The sequence below is a fragment of the Gracilinanus agilis genome, chromosome 2, assembly GCF_016433145.1.
Source record: "Gracilinanus agilis isolate LMUSP501 chromosome 2, AgileGrace, whole genome shotgun sequence".
In the NCBI taxonomy this organism is placed as follows: domain Eukaryota; kingdom Metazoa; phylum Chordata; class Mammalia; order Didelphimorphia; family Didelphidae; genus Gracilinanus; species Gracilinanus agilis.
This window is the reverse complement of record NC_058131.1, coordinates 226795437-226816451: the sequence shown is the minus strand read 5'-3', so window position 1 is coordinate 226816451 and position 21015 is coordinate 226795437. Positions and strand designations below refer to the sequence as shown.

The window sequence follows — 21015 nt, the reverse complement described above, 5'->3', positions numbered from 1 at the left end:
CCATTTTATAGTTGAGAAAACAGAGGCAAACAAAGGTTAAGTGACTTGTTCGATGTCAGATGACTCCTAAGCTGTGACTGTGAGGAGGATATGTCTCCTGTTTAGGGTAGAGTAGAGTTAGGCTTGTTATTGCTGAATCAATTAGATGAGATTTAAATGGGGTTAGGTGGCAGAAAAAATATGGAATCACTTGCATGAGTGAGTGGGGAAATAATCCAGCTTCCCCGACAAAGTATCTGCTTGATGACTGGCAGGCAGGAACAAATATTACAGAGTAATTAAACTGGCTGAAGGAGTTTTCTGGGCTGTTGGAGGATTTCCAAGTTTGGGGGAATTTGACTGGACTACACTGGGGTGCTGGGTCCCTTCCAAAAGTCGGTGCCAAGCTTTAAATTCTGCCTTCATGGCTAGCATCCCTCTTGACCAAATTTTATAGCTATATCTTGCTATAGAGTGCTTCTGTGAAAAAATATGTACAGTACAGTACTTTAAAGGGAAAGTCAGCTTGGGGGAAGAAAGCCCCCATGGCCATATAATAACTGACATTTCCAGAGAGATTTAAGATTTGTAAAAATCTTTTGATCCATTATTTCATTTGATCTTCACAACCCTTCCGTGAGACAAGTCCTGGAGCTATCATAGTCTACATATTACATATGAGAAAGATTACATAACTTGTCCATGATCCCATAGCTAGTAAATTTTAAAAGTGGGATTTGAATCCAGGTCTCCTGTACCTTGAAACCCAATGTTCTTAATACTATATTAGGCTGCCTCTCCTGATAACATCTATAAATTCCAGAAAAGTTTGTGTGTGTGTATGTGTGTGTGTGTGTGTGTGTGTGTGTGTGTGTGTTTAAGTAAGTTAGTCCTGGGGTGACACTGACTGGTGTTCTCAGCCTCTTCCCTACCCCAGCATCTCTAATTTTTCTTGCTTAAACCTACCTATCTCTGTTTCAGTGAGGAAGTATCTGGTTCAAATGCTTGAAGATGGCTTTGCCACAGTGACAAGCTACCCTCAAACATATCAAGATGTGTCTGAAACATAGACTCAGAATAGGAAGTGATTTAGAAAGTTATTGACCAATCAGTCAAATAACAGACTTTTATTAAGTCCCTACTATGCCCCATGCTCTAGTCCAATATGTACCTGAACAAACATCCCTTCTACACAATCCCCTAACAAGTAGGCAGTTGTCTAGTTCTGTGTGAAGACTTTTTATTGCTGGAGAACTCACTACCTCCTGAAGCAATCCATTATCATTGTCAAAGAGGAATATATTAGAGTGATAGACATTTTGCATATATATTTTTTCTTTTTTATGTTCAACCATCACTCAAAATGGTTGCATCACCTAGTGACTAGCTCTATGAGGCTGTCTCTCCACACTTAGTCAGGCTAGTCCCTGGAGGAGAGGTAGGCTGTCCCTAGGCTTATACTTGATCCCTTCCATCTCTATAAGACATGCCACAGTTTGTGCTCCATCGCCAGAGCCAGGCAGTTGGGAAACAATCATTTATGAAGTCCCTACTAGGTGCTAGGCATTGTGCTAAGTGCTTTACAAATTTTATTTCATTTATTTAGTCCCAACATCAGCCCTGTGAGGTAGGTGCTGTTACTTCATATAGCTAGTAAGCGTCTAAGACCTGATCTGTATGCAAGTCTTCCCAACTTCAAGCATAGTAATCTATCTACTGTGCCACCTAATTGTCTCTAGAGACCACAAAGAGATTACATGGCTTATCAAAAGTCACACAGCTAAAAAGAATTCAAACCCAGCTCTTCTGGCTCCAAGATCATAGTTCTCTCCAGTAAACAACATTGCCCCATGATAGATGTGTATTCTTGAAAAATTCATCACTTAACTTGTCAGGTTCCTCATCTGTGAAATGGAGATATTACTTGCACGGTCCACAAGTGCAAGTACGTGTGTGCACGGGTGTATATATACACATATATTTGCATACATGAATATATGTGCATAACCTTATACACATATCTGTGCATATACAATGTATATATTTAGTGTATATATGTATATATAGAATATACATTTAACTCAAGAAGTAATCTAAGTTATGTTTCATCTGTAAAATAATATATTTCATTTGTTTAATGTAATTTAATAATGTTTACTACTTTTGTTATTTTAATTCTCATGGTTTAATGAAGTTTAGATAGAAATGTCACTGGGACAAGCTGCCATCTTGTTATTCTTTTCTATTCAATGTTCTATATACTATGCAGAGTTGGATAAATGAAATGCTTTTCATAATTTAATAAAAGTATGGGGACATAAAGGCATCTTCTATGTTGCTGTTGTTTGTTCATTGGTAACCAGGTGGCACATTGGCTATTCAGGGCATGGAATGAGGCAGACTCATCTTTATGAGTTCAAGTCTGGGCTCAGACATTTATTAGCTGGGGGATGCTGGGTAACTTACTTGACCCTGTTTGCCTCCTATAGTGCACAGGTGAATAAAAGAAATGCTTTTTGTAACTAAATATAAGTCCTGGGATATAAATGGATCTTCTCTAGGCCCACCAAAATCATGTCTGGGAGAGTTCCTATAGCATGGAGGACAATAGAGATAGCATTCCTCTCACCTGGCCCCCTCTTAGCTCAGATTTCTTCTGTTTTGTCTCTATGTATTGACAATTTTTCATTCTCTGTAGATGGATATTATGAGTACTTGTTTTGGTCATATCCCTTCAACATTGTTCTCAAATGTTTAGGGATTAATGTTAAGTGCCAACTGTTTGAAAATAGCTTTACCTATGATAATGCTTTGTTACCAGAGCAGTTAATTTGTTAGAATTCTCTACAGTGATGGGTTGGGCTTTGAGAAAGTTATTAGCATTATTATCACTGCTCTTCTTCCTCCTCAGCCTTAACCTCAAGAAATGCCAAACAGTTGTACTTTGGAAATGTACCATGCTGCACTCGGAAAGCTTCCTTGTCAGTCTCCTGTCAGAATAGCTGCACATTGGCTTGTCCCACCTCCCTGCTTGCTAGGCAACACTTGCCTTTATTCTCCAGAGATCAACACCTATAAGTGCGATGCAGCCTGAAGTTAGCAGATAGATTACATGTATCACATGTTACAAAAATTGGAGTTAAGCATCCAATTTTAATGCAAATGAGTCACTGAAAAAAAAAGCCTTGAAAGTCATATTTTCCTAAAATCTCTTCATATGCTGAAGAGGAGAGGTAATTATCAGAGCCATTCAGTCTGTTGCAGGAGCACCTTGTGGGTGAAAAAAAATGGCATCTGTATTATTGGCCTTTGGTGAAAGCAGGAAGGGGGGCAGAGGTGTGTATGAAAGAGACTGGTCAGTAACATGCCTCCTACACAAGCCCAGATCAGGTGCTCCTCTCCTCTGATGAACGGAGAGATAGAATAAGGTAAGGACAACCCAGGGAGGGCTCCTATAATGGAACACGGGCATTTGCTCCTGCAGGTAGAGACCTGTTAACCATTTAACAGCCACTATTTATTCAACTTATAATTAATCTCTATTTCAGACAAATGCCAAGCTTGGGGAGTACCAGAGAAGAGAAAGCTACTTCCATATGATACTAAGACAAGAAAGGAAAACTCCTTTATACATAAAGGAAAAGCATAATGGGGGAGTGGTAAGAACACTGGCTCTGGATTCACATCTTGGCTCTGACACTCATTTGACCTCCCTAAGCCTTAGCTTCCTTCTTTGTAAAATGAGGGGAAGAGACTAGATGGCATCTGAAGTCCCTTCCAATCTTATATCATCACCATTATCATAGCTAACATTTATGTAGTATTTTACATTTTTATCTCTTTTGATCCTTAACATAATCCTGGGAAGTAGGTGTGTGAGATTCATATTGCAGAGGGGGATTCCAGCTGCAAGAGAGGGGCCCTCTGGAATTCTGAGCTGTAGCTTGCACCCCTCTCTTGCAGCTGGAATCCCCCTCTGCAATATGAATCTCACAGGTGTTATTATCATCCCTCTTTAACAGATAAAGAAAGTAAGGCAAATAGAGATTAAGTGACTTGCCCAGCATCACACAGATAGTGTCTGAAGGGAGATTGGAAACCAGGTCTTCTTCCAATCTACTTTATCTCTGTCTCTCATTGAATCTATTTGTCTGAAATCATGGTGATTTAAAGGGATCTTAGCCCTGGAAGGCACCTCAGGTATCATTTAGAACACCTTCCCATTCCATTAAATAATTTTCTCTATTACATTCTTGACATGTGGCCATCCAAGTTCTACTTAAATACCTTGGGGATGTGATGGGGACCTCAAAAACCTAACAAGGTGTCCTGTTTCTGTTCTGGGACCAGTTTCATTGCCCTACAGTTCTTCATGATATTGACTTGAATTCTACCTCCTTCTAATTCTCACCTCCAGTGCTTGTTCTCTCTAAAGGCAAGAATAAGTCTTACCCCCTTCCACATTCAAAATTTGACCACAGTTAGCATGTCTTACCCTCCACTCTTCCCTAGCCTGCAGTGTGCATAGCTAGGCAGGGTCAGATGCACACATAGGTGGCTAACACTTACATGAACCAGGAGAGGCTGCCTTGAAGGCACACATTCTCCTGCTCTTTCAGAAGCTTCATGGGTGAGCACCCGTCAGGGTTTTAACAGTGGGGATTGGAGCTTGGGTTGGGCCAGATGACCTCGGGGGTTTTCCCCAGTTTGGGCATTCCAGGGTCCTCTCTCGGGAACTTCAGTGAGTTCTAGAAAGCCCTTTCTGCCCTTTGCACTGAAGGGGATTTCCTGATGGGAGCCCGGACAGCAGTGGCGCATATGACCTCAGCCCAGTTTGTCACTGTCCTTCAGCCTAGATAATGGGATGCCAGCAGAGACTCTAAAGCAGTGGCAAGCCCCCACCAGGGCCAGGAAAGGCTTTGAGGGGGGAAAGCTGGCTCCTCGGGGCATAGAAAGCAGGAAGGGTGGCACGAGACTAGGCTTTCTTAAGACAGTGATGAATCTGCCTGGACCAGGCGTGGGTTAGAATTCAGTTTGGTTTATGATTGTTTTCATTTTCCATGGCATTTGTTGAGTCTTTGATCTGGCCTGCACAGACTAGAAGAGGAACTTTTTTCTGATAGATTCTTTTCCACTGGTCAGCTGGGGAGAGCAGATGCTGCAGGTCAGGCCAGCAGCAATCAATTTAGGGAAAATAACTCTTCCAGACTGAGGAAGAAAGCTATAAAACACAAAGGAGGCAGGGATAGAAGAAAACAATAGCAGGCTGACAATGGATGAGATTCCTGCTAAACGCCAGACCCTGGCCCTATAGATCATTGCTGGAGCCAGCATGTTTGTTCCGTGATGCTGTCATTCACCACCGTAGTCTCCAGTACTGAGAAAGTAGCAAAGTGAGCCTGCATCTCTTGTGTGACACCTCACGGTTCTTCCTCTTCCTTTTACTGTCCACTCTTGTGATTTTATTTGTGTAGGGGCAAGCGAGCACTCTTAACGGAAACCCTAGTGAGTTGGCTGCCAGTCACACTAAAGAGATGCCCAGGATGAATCAAACAGAGGCTTTCAAGCCTCATCTTTCCAATTCCAGGCCAGCTCTTTAGTCAATCCATCAACATTCCTCACCTGCTTAAGTCTTCCCTTATACAACTTTCTGCCTTTCACCTACAACCTGTTATAACTTTAGCTCATTTATTCACCCCACTCTCACACAGCCATTGAAGTGAGAAGCTATCAACATATGAATGGGCTTTTTTTTTTTGCCTTCTTCTAAGCCCCTCAGACTTTTGGTGGCAAAGTTTTCTGGAAAGGAGCTGGGACTCACCAAAGTTTTCTCCACCCCAGATGTCCATCGCAGCATCATATTTCCCCAGGTGATTAAACCAGGATTTGTTCATTACAAACAGACCTCCAGAAATTATTGGGGTCCTGCACATCAAGAAAAGGGAGAGGAGAGTGAGTAAAAGGAAGGAAGAAGCCCTCAGAATCTCTTTTCTCCCAAGCCCTGAGACCAAGGCTGTGGTCCTCGCCCTTTCTGTTCCTCTTGAGGAAGGACTAATAAATTTCTCCTTTACCTCAAGCAAGGACATGCACCTCTACGTGTAGGCATTGTGCTGTCCCTCATAAATTTTCCAGCTTTTGCTGGCAGACTACATCTCTCAGCGTGCCTCTTCCCCAAGGCCCAGGGTTCGTAGCCATGACTTCAGGCTTCCAAACAGAGATGCACTTGGCACTTGAACAAAATTTATATGTTCTCTCTCAAAGATCCTGCCTTGGAAGACTCTCTTAAGAACTATGTCAGTAAAGGGATAGAATGCCTGGTCACTCACAAGAGAAGAAAATAAAAGACTTAGGAAAGCTGTTTTATTGAATAATCATTACTGAGAAACAGGATCTTGATGAAGCATCTCTCCTATCTCCATAGTTCTCTTGTTTCCTAGTCCATTGAGATAATTGGAAAATGCTTAAAATAGTGCTTGGCACACAGTTAAGTATTATATAAATGTTAGCTATTATTATTAATTATTATTTCTTAACTGTCTGATAGTGGTGATAGAAGAACCTTATGTGGGCAAAAGGAAGGATCATAGTATTTAAAGGCAGAAAAACAACCTAGTCCACCTCCTTCAGTTTACAGATGAGGAAAGAGAGACTCAGGGAAGTGAACTAACTTTTATTGTTTAAATTGTTTCAGTCATATTCAATCATATTTCAGTCATATTCTTCCTGAACCCATTTGGGGCTTTTCTTGGCCCAGTCTCAGTCCCTGAGCAGGTTCTCTGATTGCTTCAGTTTCCTCAAATGAAAAATTGGCACACTATATAAGGATAATAAATAAAATTAACAAATAGGGTTGTTTTTAAGGAGCAAACAAGAAAATAATTGTAAAAGTACTTCTTACAATAGTACCTGGCACATAGTAGGTGCTAGTCTTGGACTTTAGGGACACTTCATATAAATGCCATTGATCCCAAGCCTGCAAGGAGGTTGCCTGGATTTTTCCTAAACCTGACCACTCTCTCCTACTGAGTTCTTTTTCTCTGATTAGCAGAATGCTTCCAAGAAGAAGTCAGTTTCACGGAGAGAACAAGAAACCTTTGCCTTTAAGAAAGAGGAGAAGCAGATGGGCTTTTGGGTTTGTCCTTGACTTGGTAATGATCAATGGAATGTCAAGATGGATGGCTTGCAAAGCTTTCCATCCATTCTCCCCCCTCCCCATCCATAAGGAGCTGCTGCTACTCCTATGGCCCATATCAATCAGTCATTGATTAATTATGCATTTATTGAGTCTATCCCCTGTGATCAGCATAGTGAAGACCAATGTACCATTATCCCTCAATAGATAGGTGACAGATGGAGAGAAAGATAGACAGAGACAGAGAGGGATAGATGAATGAAGATAGAGATAAATAGATAATAAATAGATGGATGATAGATAAATAAATAAATACATAAACAGCTATATTTTATGGCTATCAGCAGCTCTTAGACCTGTTTTAGCTTTAATTTTCTTCTCAGCAGCTCTGAAGAGCTTAAAGGTTAGGAGAGAGGGAGGCCAAAAGAGAAAGTATGGAATGATGAGTCGCTGATTCACACCTTGTTGGTTTAACCCTTAGTTTATATCAGTGATTCCCAAAGTGGGCGCCACCGCCCCCTGGTGGGTGCTGCAGCCATCCTGGGGAGTGGTGATGGCAACGGGTACATTTATCTTTCCTATTAATTGCTATTAAAATTTTAAAAAATTAATTACCAACGGCACTAAGTAATATTTTTTCTGGAAAGGGGGCAGTAGGCCAAAAAAGTTTGGGAACCACTGGTTTATATCATTCCTATCTATCTGGAGCTTAATGGTTGTTGTCTACATCAAAGATGCCAGAGGGTTAGCTAAGTGGCTCTGTGGACTGAAAGAGGCCTGGGAGATCCTGAGTTCAAATCTGACTTTGGAAATTTTGTGTGTATATATATATCTATGACTGAGAAAAAAAATGCAGGTCTCTTAGCTTATAATCTAGTAAACATTATGCTATACCTAAAGTCAAGAAGACCTGAGTTCAAACCCGACCTCTGATCTTTATATCTGATATGACCTAGGGAAAATCACTTAACCCCCATTGCCCAGTCCTTACTACTCTTCTGCTTTGGAACCAATACCAGTATTGATTCTGAGGTGGAAGGTAAAGATTTGAAAAATATATGTTAAACATCCAGCCTGGGGGCCACATATTGCCCACCACATTTCTGAGAGCAGCTTGATCCAGATTAAAATATAATTGGGAAATATTTAACAAAATAAGTAAAAGTGCAATTAGACAGAAAATATTACATCTTAAAATTGTCGTTATGGTGCTACAGTAATCCTTATGTATGGGATTACTGTAGCACCATATGATAGTGACTCCTGTTTGGTCTATATGATACATTTTTATGAATTCTCTGGGTCTCTCTTTGTACATTCCCACCATTTACTCTGAGAAACACTCATCTGATGGCATTCATTTGTACATTTTACCTTCCTAATGCCATTCTTTAGGGTAGCCATACATTTTCAAATGTAAATACCTCATGGGAAATGAACACCACACATTTCACTTTCTTATACTTGTAGAGTGCTGTGTACATCATAAATTCTTCTGACACTGTTGCAATCATGTGACTGATCCCTAAATATGCTAACTGAGCCGAACCCTAGATGAGGGTTACAGGCTGAACCTCTAACCACAATCTTGCAAATATTTGTCTTTGGTGGTTTAGGGAACATATCAATGGGCTTGGAGTCAGGAAGAGTTAAATTCAAATCCTGTCTCTAACTGACTGAATGACCCCAGACAAACCACTTAGTCTCTCTCTATCTCAGGGACTTTTTCCCATCTCTAAATCTATGATCCTATAACATGGAGGGTGTATTAAAGGGGGTTGAAGGGTCAAAGGATCAATAATCCAATTCATGGGTTAAAAAAAGAGTCAAGGCAAAGCATCACGTTGTTGTTCAGTCATTTCAGTCATGCCTGACTCTTTGTGTTTTCTTGGCAAAGATACTGGAGTGGTTTTCCATTTCCTTCTCTAGTTCATTTTACAGATGAAGAAACTGAGGAAAACAGAGTTTAATGTGATTTGTCCAGGGTCAGATAACTAATAAGTGTCTGAGGCCAGATTTGAACTCATGGAGATGAGTATTTCTAATTCCAGGTCTAGTATTAACTGCTGTGACATCTAGCTTTATCTAAATGTAAAGCATCATGTTCATATGTAAATGATAGCATGTTTAACCATAATTGTCTGTTCCTGGCAATGTTCATGATTGTTCACTGTGTAGTTTCCTTATTTATTGTTTTCAACATCAGTAGAACAATTTACAGATCCATCAAAAATATATTTGTGTGCCTGTTTTTCCACAGTCCCTCAAGCATATTTCAATTTTTTTCACTTGCAAATTTTAGGGTATAAAGTAAGCTCCTGAGTTTTTTATTTAATTTGCAATTCTCTTCTTAGTGAATTAGAACCTGTTTTCATATGGTCATTAACATTTTACAATTCATTTGAAACTATTCATATTCTTTGATCACTTAATTATTGGCAAATGGTTTTTGACATTTAACATACATATAAGTGCTCTATAGATATGGGACTTTTATCAGTAATATTAGGTACACAGATTTTTACTTACTTGATGGGCTGAATGGGATCCACACGTAGGGCCTTTTCCCTGAGGGTAAGCTCTTCCCACTTGAAATGGAGTGTCCAATCAAATCCTAAATCATAGCAAAATAACATATATGTCACACAGATATACAGACATATATCTTTTAGACCTTGAACTATATAAGAAACACACATACAATTTCCTATTAACTTCCTTTATGCATTTCCTTTGGAAGGGCTTAAGTGTACTCGATGGCATCTGGAGGGTTTGGTAAGGAAGCACCTGGTCTGTGCAATGGGGAAGACTATTTAGCTCTACTAGAGGTTCACAGTCTCCCTTACCAGCCATGCATTCTTGAAGCTAGTTTAGTTCATGCAATAAAGAACCAGACATGGAAAAATAGCTAGGATGTAGAATTCTTGAGAAAATGGAAGCAAAAAGCATCAAAGCAATTTCACATACCATTGTGTGTTAAAATGAAGACAACCAAGATTCCTATAAATGAGGCATTTTCCTCATTTTCTCTGAGTAGAGATTTCTGAGTAGAGATATTAAAGGGAGGTTTGGAGAGATTATGGGCATCTCTTATACAATTTGGCCTTTCTCAAAGAAATCTCTCATTTCATTTCCTTAGAATAGGGATTCAATAATTACCAAAAAGAGAATAGTTCTAGGGTCAGAGGTACTAGAGGAACTAAACCCAAGACCCCAATTATCAGAGAATCCTTCCTTCAGTCCATAGTCTCTTTAGTTAGTTAGGTTATACTGGGGCTTCCAAGACTTCACCCATGCCTCTACAGTTCTATTCCAGGGAGAAGGGGCAGAACTCAGTGCCAGAATCAGGGCTGGGTATCCAAACCATGACACTACCAGTTTTTCTTTCTTTATTCCCTTCTTCTATTTTCCTGTGATGAATCATTTCTCAATAAGAAAATTCCTTACTGGAGAAAAGAAGCCAACCTCACTCACCGCCTCTCATGTCCGGAGAAGAAGACACATAGGCAAAAGTATCTCGGTTAATGATGTCAATTACTGGACACACCACCCGTGTAGGATCCTGAGAAATAATGCAAATACCTCTATATTGTTTTATGTCTGATATGTTAACACGGTCAGGGAACTAGGACAATGGAGCTGTGGCATCAGGAAGACAGTAATTTCTGCCAATGGTCCTAACCTATTTCTCTCCCAATTTGAGGCTACCTGAAAGCAGTACTTAAAAGTAATGAGACCCAGGACCATTGGGCTGATGTTTATTACAGGATGACCCATTATATTGTGTTTGTAGAGCTAATCACATTGCAAGAAAGGAACCAAGTTAGGCTTCTTTGATGGAACAGTATGGCTCCAAGGATATGGTAGTCCTAGGCATTTCTCTGTGTGTGTTTTTATGTGTTATTTGTAGTCCTGTAAAAATACTGATTAGACTCTGCTGCAAGATGACTGAGATATTGAACAAAATACCAGATAATGTCAAGTAATTACTGAATCTCAGAGTTAAGAAAGATCTTAGAGGCCAGCTAGTTCAACTGTTCTGAATTTGAAGAAATTTCTTCCCAAAATATACTCAATAAGTGGCTATCCACAGTTTTTCTTTTTGAAGACTTCCATTGAAAAAGTCAGTGTCTCAAAATATCCCATTCTTTATAAAATAAAATTTTAAAATATTTCCTTATATCACATCTAAAATTAGAACCAAATAGAGCTAGTCTAATCCCTTTTCTATTTCACAACCCTTGATATATTTGACAAAAGCTAATATTCCTCTTTTCTGTCTTTTACAGGATAAATAATCCTTATATAATATGTTTATACTCTTTACAACCTAGGTTGTCCTTTTTATATTCTTTAGTTTGCTAATATTCTTCCCAAAATGTGGCATCAAGAACAGTTTTTGAGATATGGTGTGACCAATCAGAGTATACCAAGCAGATTATAATAACTATCTCCTTCTATGTCTAATTCTAAGATTTTATCTTTTTTGGCTGCCATATTATACTAATGATATCAATCCTTTAAAATTCTGGATATTTCTCAGGATAAGTATCAAATAATGATATTTCCTCCATAATCTATGTATGAAGTTGATTTTTTGATCCTCAGAGTAAAAGTTGACATTTATCCCTGCTGAATTTTAACTCATCAATGTTCTGGCCTGTCAAGACATTTTAGAATCAATCATGACTGTCATCTGGTATTTTAGCTATCTATGGCTAGTTTAAAATTTGATAGGCAAAACATCCAAGGCATTAGGATCATGGAGGCAGAGTTAGAAAAGACCTTAGGAGTCTTCTTTTTGTCTAGTCTCTTCACTTTAAAGATGAAGAAATTGAAGTCCGGTAAAATGACTTCCCATTGTCACCTGGATAACAAGAACCAAAATCAAAATTTGAACCCAGGTCCAGTCTCTTCCCACTGTCCTACCTTGCATTTGTCCAAGTCACTGATAAAAAATGTTAAGTAGCATAGGACCAAACGATATATCTATGAGATGTATTACCAATGACCTCCTTTGAAGTTAATAACAAACTATTAATATGATAAATAAACTGCTGACTCCATGGCAGACTTTTCCCTCTGTAAATTCAGTCTGGACCCACCTATAATAATCATGCTATTGGCTCCCATCTCTCCTTTTTCTACAGCTCAATTTAATTCCAAAATCATTTATTGAACATCTATTTGCAAAGTACTAAGGTGCTGGAGGTATAAGGGCAACAGTAACACAATTCCTTCCTTCAAGGAATTTACACTGTGCTGATAAGGGCATATATACAGATACACTGTTAAGTAAATACAAAGTAGGTACAATGTTATAAAAAAAAAAGAGTATGAGAGTCAGGAAGACCTTGGTTCAAATCCTACCTCAGATGCTTTACTAGTTGTTTATTCCTTGGCAAATCACTTAATCTGGATCTCAATGTCCTTAATGTCCTCTTAAAATCCAAATGGTTCTATATCTACAATAATCTTGGGATCTACCAGTCTAACAACTGTCAACAAAGGAAATTAAATTAATCCAGCATGGCCTGTTCCCAATAAAACTCTCTGATCATTTCTTCTTTTTTTTTAGATATTTAAAAAACATCCTTTTAATAAATGCTCTAGCATTTTGACAAGAAATAAAGTCAATCTCATTGGTTCAAGGATTAAAGATTTTTCTTCCCTTCATTTCAATATTGAATCATTATTGCCTGTTTTCCAGTTTTATTTTACAATCCCCCATTGTCTAAGACAATGGCTCCAGATTCATATTTTTAAGCCATTTTATTGCCATAGAAGTAATTCATCTGAGTCTGGTGAACTGAACTTATGTAGGGAAGCTAGGTGTTTCCTGTCTTCCTATTTAATATAAGTATGAATTGCCTATTAGCTATTTTTGTTCTGTCCCTTAGCGTCCAAAGATAATGATCCTTACAGAGAAAAGAGAAGAAAAGTAAGAATTGAGCAGTTCTACTGATTCTGCTTAAGAAGCAATGCAGTACAACAGAAAAAGTGGAACTGGTATCAGAAAAACTGTGTTTACATCCTAAGTTTGCTACTTACTTCTGGTGTGATTTCAGACTAGTCCCTTAATATTTCTTTGGACTTCTTTCATTATCTCTAAAATGTTGTTGCTCTTTGGTCATTTTAGTTGTCTGACTGTGACTTCATTTGTAGTTTTCTTAGCAAAGATGACTGGAGTGTTTTGACATTTTCTTCTTCAGCTCATTTTATAGATGAGGAAACTGAGGTCAACAAAATTAAGTAACTTGTCCAAAGACAGACAGACAGCTAGTAAATGTATGAGGACATTTCAGGTCTTTCTGACTCCAGGCCCTGTATCCACTGTGCCACCACCTTGATACCCTTTATCTCTAAAATGATTGGGGAGCTAATTAGATAATCTCTAAGGTCCCTTCAAGCCCTGAATCTCAATCTTACCATTTGTTATTATCGTATCTGCCATCAGCAAGGGTTTTATCCTTTTTCTAATTTGTTAACCCTAATAATTCTTTTTTTAATATATTTTTAAACCCTTAACTTCTGTGTATTAGTTCCTTGGTGGAAGAGTGGTAAGGGTAGGCAATGGGGGTCAAGTGACTTGCCCAGGGTCACACAGCTGGGAAGTGTCTGAGGCCAGATTTGAACCTAGGACCTCCTGTCTCTAGGCCTGACTCTCAATCCACTGAGCTACCCAGCTGCCCCCCCCAATAATTCTTTTTAAAAAATCCTTGCCCCACCACCCACCCACTATATCCTGCCCCTGCTTTTGTTTTTGTTGTTTCTGAGCTTTGATTGGTATTTCTTTTCCTAAAAAAAGCTATTGTATCCATTCTCCATTACCTGCCCTTGTTTTCATCTTTGGTATATTTCTTTTTAAAACCTCTTTTCATTGATCTGTTCCCTGTCCCCCACACAGAATAAATTCTATTCACTTCCCTTCCGCTGGGTCACAAGGTCACTGAGGGATGTACAAAATACCAAATATTAACCATTTACTCTTCTTTTGAGAACGTTTATTATAGGATCTGTGGGATCCTGCCATCAGAGGAGGGGTGAGCAGATTCTCACAAAAATATTGCTCAAGGCATTTCTAATTGGTGCCTTCATAAACTACACAGAACAGTCAATCCATACAGAGTCTGAAGGTACCTGGCACTTTCAATAGCTGGTTGGCCACCTTTTAATAGTGGTAAATGGTTTAGGGTATTGGGAGAGAACTAACAGGCAGAGAAGGAAAGAGAAGGAAGAGGGGTAAAACAGAAGATCTGAGTTTGAATCTCATCTCTACCATGAATTCTATGAAGTTGTGACATCTTTCTTCTCCCAATATTATTAGGATCAACACACAGGTCTTTCTTCCCCCAGTAATGAAGCTAAGTGGAGCATTCTAGTGTGCTGATGCTGACCAGCTCCTATGTTTCTGTTTCACAGGATCAGAGATTTGAGCAAGAAAGATCCATAGAGGTTCTCTAGGCTAATCTTATTTTACAGATGAAGAAAACAAGGCACAGAGGACTTAAATGTTTGCCAAAGATAACTCAAGGAGTAAGTAGTGGAGACAGGATTTGAATGCAGGTTCTCTAACTCTAAATATGACATTGTTTCTTGTGTAGTCTGGAATTAAAGAAAAAAAGGAATCTATGAAGAGCAGCACTTGTCCTTAATGTTCCTGGCTCTGTTGTATCTTGTTTTTTGTACTGATTTTCAGTATGTAGAAAAGTTTCTGTTCAATTATTTGGGAACACATTGGTAATGAGTTAGTTTTCTGCATATTAACTACACTGCCTCAGGGATAAAGAGGGAAGCAGAAAGAGAACTGCCTACCCCCTGTAATTCTGGGGAAAAGAAAAGAAATAAAAGACCTATAAAGAACAAAAATATTTATAGTAGTATTTTTTCATAGTTCCATTAAACTAAAAGCTAAAGGGTTGCCTAAGATGATGGGCTAAACATAAGGTGGCATGTGAATGTAAATATTCTTGTGCCATAAGAAATGACGAAATAATTTTTAAGAAAACTTGGAAGAGTTCTTTAAACTGATGCAGAAAAAATGTGAGCAAAACAAAATCCAGAGAAATTTGCCACAATAGCAATAATGTTATAAAGAAAAATAACTTTGAAAGACTTGACAGCTCTGACTGCAACGCTAAGTCATGATTTCAGAAGTGTGAAGATGAAACACGCCTCTCACCTCCTGGCAGAGAGGTAATGAATTACGATGCATAAAGAGACTTACATTTTTAGACATGGCCTCTGTTAGAATTTGTTTCCAGGATTATTGAACATCAGTCCCCTTCACAAACTGTATCTTCATGCCAAATTGCCCTAACTTCTTTGTCTTTCTGTAACATTTGTAATGCAAAAGATGCAAGAGAGGTTTTGCTCTTGCAGGGGGCCAACTGAAAACTTCTGCCAGTTAAGCCTTAGAATTCTGAGAGAAAGTTCAGTTGGTCACTAAGGCTTGAACAGAGCAGAAGGATCAACCAGAGCTCTATTTTGGCTTTCGGTTTGCTTTGGCCTGTGCCTTGTCTTTGAACAATTTGAACCTGGCTAATTTCTCTGGACCTCTCCCTGACCTGCTCCATATTATTTCCCTGTTTTCCCTGCCTGTTTTTCCAGGGCTCTGGGAGGCAGGGTGGCTTTTGGGTTTTTAGAGAAAAGACTTTGTGGGTTTAGTTTTTCCCCAATAGGAAAGTAGGACATCCTTGAATTCAAACTATCCCTTTAGTATACCCTCTACCTTAAAAGCAGCCAAATCTTCCCAGGCTGAGAGAGCAGGTTCTCTCTCAGTCTAATGCATTCCTGAGACCCTCCCCCATCTTGAATTTCTCCCTAGTGGCTGTCAGGAACCCCAAACCCCTCTCTCCTTCCAGACCAAACCTAAAACATTAATAAACCTTTGGTTACCTAATCAAACCCTCTGGAGAATCTTTGTGTTGAAGAATTAGGCAAGGGTGAAGGGGAAGGAATAATTCTCTTTATTTCCTGAAGGAAACTGGAGGCATCCATCTTGGGAGGAAGTAGTTACCCCACACTTCCTCCTGAATCCCTTCAGTTTCATTGACAGGGAGGAGCCTTGTGGTTCCTCCTTTGAGGACTTGAGAAACTGACAAGAAAGCCCTCAAGTCAGATTCAAACCACTTCTGACTGGCCCTATTCCTTGTGTCTGTAAAAGTACCTTTCCTGCCTGGAAGGGTTCAGCCTATTTCCCCCCAGTGTCCTCTGTCTCTAGCTTGGGTGTCTAGTCTGTGTTAACTGCCTCTCCTGAATACCTCACCTGTACCCTTATCATCCAAATACCACCTTATCCATTCCTACTTAAACTCAGCCATCCCTTTCATTCCTCTCCTATCACCTCAATCACCTTTTACCCCTCTGTCACTCAGCAAGGGAAGGAGACCACCCCCCAACTTTAGTGTACCCCCTTTTTATCCATAACACATTCAATCTCCCACCTTTTAAGGAAGCCTTTCCTCTAACCCATGCCTGGAAAGTCCTTTCTTTGCGCCTTGACTGTAGAGAATTCCCTAGCTTCCTTCAAAAGTTCAACTAAAATGCCATCTCTTATTTAAAAACAAAAACAAACAAAAAAACCATCTTGATCTCTTAGTTACAAATACACCCCACACTCCCAGAAAATGACTTTGTATGTCATTCGTATGAGTTTTGCATTTACTGATCTGTGTCCATGGTGTCTCCTAATAGAAGGTAAGTTCCTCAAGGGCAAAGAATATGTGTTTTTTGTCTATATCTCCAGCACCTAATACAATACTTGGCACTTAGTAGGTGATGAAAAAAATGTTTGTTGATTGAATGAAATATGAATTGAAATGTTAGAGAGAACTAACAGAACCAAGCATACTGCAAATTAATCACCAAGGACAGACTGTTTTATGCCTCTGGGTCACACTCTTCATTTCACAGAAAGGGACCTTTTTCTCTGCTCAAAGATATTTTATTGGATCAATCCATCTCTCCCCAAATTAAGCTGTCTTCTTGCTTTAAGATATGGACTTATGGAACCTCTAATTTTAAGACCAAACAATTTCGTCCTCAGGTTCTCACTTGTCATTCATTTTGTCAGAAACTAGTTACAGAGTGACTTTGAAATCCAGAATGTGTCTAAATGTAAAGAAATACTTATTTTTTGATGTGATGATCCTTTTTCTCAAGGGTGTGTACATATATAGTTCATCTGTAGTCCATGCAATTCTCACTCTGGTCATTGGTGAATCGAGGGACATGTTCAGAGCTACTTTGCCATGGTTAGATGCTTGGATACACACACACACACATACACATACACATGCACGCACGCATGCACACACACATTATGCAGAACTAACAGGCTAAATTGTCCCTTAGAGTTTAGTAGCAATGCTAATCATAGGATCAATGATAGTCCTACCCCCTCATTTTTTAAGTGAAAAAACTAAAACCTAGAGAGATTTTTAAATGATTTTTTCCTCAGTAACAAAGAAAGGAGTAGACCCATAATATCAATCCAGTTCCTCAGACTCCAAATCAATCACATTGCTCAAAATTCCCCAATGCCTCCCTGTCAAAACTCAGTCAAATTCAGTCAAAACACAGCCTAGAACTTGAAGACCTTTACTATTGTCCTGGTATGTCTTTCCAGGCCTCCTTTAAGGCAAGTATATCAACATTATATCAGCGTGGATAGTGATCTGGTCTTAAAAACAGAAAGACCTGTACTGAAGTCCTGTCTTTGACACAAATTGGTTTTGTGACCCTGAATAAGTTATTTAAGCTCTAAATATCCCAGGTAACTCTCTAAGTTGCAAAGAAGGTGCCATTCTACATTGATAGGGGGAGTTTCTTCATTGGAAGTTCTCTATATCAAAGAAATCACAGGTCTAGCTCTCACTCTCCCAGCTTACATATCCTGTAAGTTTCAGAAAAATTGGACTAATTGTTGATCTCAAAGATGTGCTTTGATTTCTTGCCTCTTTTTCTCTGCCCAGGCTGCTTCCTCCACCTGAAATATGCTTCCCACTTCAACCACCAAAATCTAAACTCTTTCAAGGACCATCTCAAGATTCATGTCCTTCATGATGTCTCCAAAAACTAGCAATCTCTCCTTCCTCTAAACTCCCTAACAAAGAGGAAAATGAAGAGGAAAAGAATGTAGATGTATAAAAGTTGAAGCTTGTTTCAATAAATGGTATGTAATTGAAAGGGAGAAATTGGGAAATGAGGGGATTTTTCAATGCTTGAATCACCAATCAGGGAATAGCTTTTGATAGTATTGGCTGGTCCTCTTACTTCTATTTTTTTAAATCCCAGATTCCAATTATAATTCTAAATTTTTACTCTCACAAGATCAAGTCACTTTTTGTTCCAAGATGACATGTATGCATGTGCACACACACACTCACACACACACAGAGTGTTCACTTATCTCTGAAATAACAGGCTTCAGAAATACCATCACATATGCTTTATGGTTTTCAGGGGTCTAGGTCTAGTCACAAATTGCCTTGGGAGAAATAGAGCCCTCAGATAGCCCTTAGTCTGCTTGGCTAATCTCTTTGCAATAAAAGCTTTAGCAAGAGCCTAGCAATCTAGAAGAGACAAAAAGAAAGACATCAGAAGAGTGATGTGGGTGGAGTAGGTCCAATGCTAGTATTCTGGGATAAGACTTAATAATTGCTGAATTCACAGAGGAAAGAAGCAGTTTGGACCTGAGTAATTACTCTGTCTCGGGCTTGGGAGTGATGAAGGTGAAGGGTACTTCTGTCCTTAGCAGAAAAGAGCACTGAAGGGTAAGATGACTATATATCCAGCTCTGGGAAGCTGTGAGATAGTCTTTGTCAAGAAAAAAGGAATTAGTTTTGCCAGAGAGGATACCTAGGACAGCCTGAGAAGCTCTGGGCAAGAAAGAATGCTTAAGATTTACAAATGCTCTGAAAACAAGGGATCTTTCCACAACATTGGGGTGTGTATGGAGAGGTCTGGGCAAAGACCAAGTTTACTCAGCACTGGGCCAGTAAACTTAGTGAGGCCAGCAGTTCTGTCTTTAGGCCTTCTGGATTTGGGACAAGAACTAGATCTGGCTGTGAAGTGGGTACTCTCAAGGTTTTAATATCTACCTAAAAGTGGGATGAAATGCCCAGACAAATTATGTGGGTACATAGCCCTTTCTTGGATGGTGAGAATGCTTTCCCTCAAAAGCTGAGTGAGTCAGGGAAAATTGGCTTACTTCATTCAAAGAGGAGGGAAGGAGAGAGGTCTGTATCAAAAAATCATTCAATCAACAAGCCAGGCATTGTCCTAAGCATTAGGGGGGAAAGAAAGGAAGAAAGGAAGGAAGAAGGAAGGAAGGAAGAAGGAAGGAAGGAAGGAAGAAGGAAGGAAGGAAGGAAGGAAGGAAGGAAGGAAGGAAGGAAGGAAGGAAGGAAGGAAGGAAGGAAAGGATGGAGGAAGGGAGGAAGGAAAGAAGAGAGAGAAAAAGAGAGAAACAAAGAAAGAAGGGAGGGAAGGAAGGAAGAAGGAAGGGAGGAAGAAAGGAAGGAAGGAAGAAAGAGAGAGAGAAAGAGAGAAACAAAGAAAGAAAAAGAGAGAAACAAGGAAACAAAGAAAGAAGGGAGGAAAGGAAGGAAGAAGGAAGGGAAGGCAGAAGAAAAGAAAAAAGAAATAGCCCTTGCTTTCAAGGAAATATATTTAATCAGACATGGTGAGAAGGTAAGGAATCTATATCCTAGATTTATCTTATATTGTTTTTAATTCTGGTAAAGTTTTTGGCAACAAAAATGTTGTTGGAATGCATCATCTTTCATCATAGAAGTGTTACTTTACTTGCAGGTGGACAACTAAGCATAACAGATTGATTCATTGAGAAGCAGTGTTGTCCAGTGGATAGAACATCAGACCTGAAATTAGGAAGATTTGAGAGGACTAAATCTTGCCTGTGCAAATCATCACCTCTAGGCCTTAGTTTCTTCATCTCTAAAACAAAGGGGTTGGAATCAGTTATCTCTAAGGTCCCTTTCAACTCTCAATCTATTATCCAAATGATTTTAGAGGCTCCAAAAAGGCTTTGTGATATTCTTTAATAAGTGAATCTGATTTGGGATCATCAGAAGTTCTTTCTCAAAACTAAATATGAGTACTAAGGTTCACATGCTTTTCCCCCCTTTTCTAAGTGATCAGTCCAGATGGGGAATAGTTTGCTTTCATGTCTTGCACAATAAACCCTTACAAATATAGCCTCATCCATTCATTTTTCTTGTTGGTTAATTAGTCCTAATTCCTTTGACATTTCTTTGAAAAAAAGTAAAGTCAGAGTAGAAAGTAGGAGCCAGCAATAACACAGACTTACAAAGCCAGAAGAATCTTTGAGATCATCTTGTCCAACTGTTTCATTTTTATAAACTAGTAGATTAATTGATTTATAAACAAATAGATTATTTTTATAAATAGGTCAATAGAATGACTACTCTTTCCCAGTCCAGTGGTCCTTCATTTCTATCACCTTGCCTATGCAGACTGTGATGAGGCTCGAATGCCAGATGTAGGTCTCAGCTGTTACCTCATTCCAGCCCTTGAATGACCTGTTCATCACAATGAAATATCCCTAAGTCATACTATTAATGATATTTATCCACCCCATAATATCAGTGATGCTTGTATCCCTAGTAATTCAGTAGTGAAACCCAAATGTTTGTCCTAATATTACCATCCATCCTATCCTGGTCTTGGTGAAGCAGCCCTAGTGTTATCATCCATCCTGTCCTGGCTTTGGTCAATCACCGCCATTTTTTCTCCTCATATCATTCTGGTCCCAGTAGAACATCTCTGGTGTTCTGCCCTACCCTGTTCTGGTTTCTCCATGTCAGACTGTTCCACTCTTAATATCAGGATTGATTTTCTTCTTGAAGGAATGGAATTCA

At 39.2% G+C, this 21015-nt stretch overlaps 1 protein-coding gene across 1 annotated transcript in view; it reads right to left on the bottom strand.

Annotated features, from left to right (window-relative positions):
* The window catches only part of GALNT14 (polypeptide N-acetylgalactosaminyltransferase 14), a 116218-nt gene that overhangs the window by 56165 nt on the left and 39038 nt on the right, over positions 1-21015 (bottom strand). The window contains exons 6-8 of the mRNA XM_044659592.1: positions 10586-10673; positions 9641-9725; positions 5801-5904 (exon numbers count right to left, since the gene is read on the bottom strand). Of these exons, the coding sequence (XP_044515527.1) occupies positions 5801-5904; positions 9641-9725; positions 10586-10673 (277 nt within the window). The remainder of the gene's footprint in view (positions 1-5800; positions 5905-9640; positions 9726-10585; positions 10674-21015) is intronic.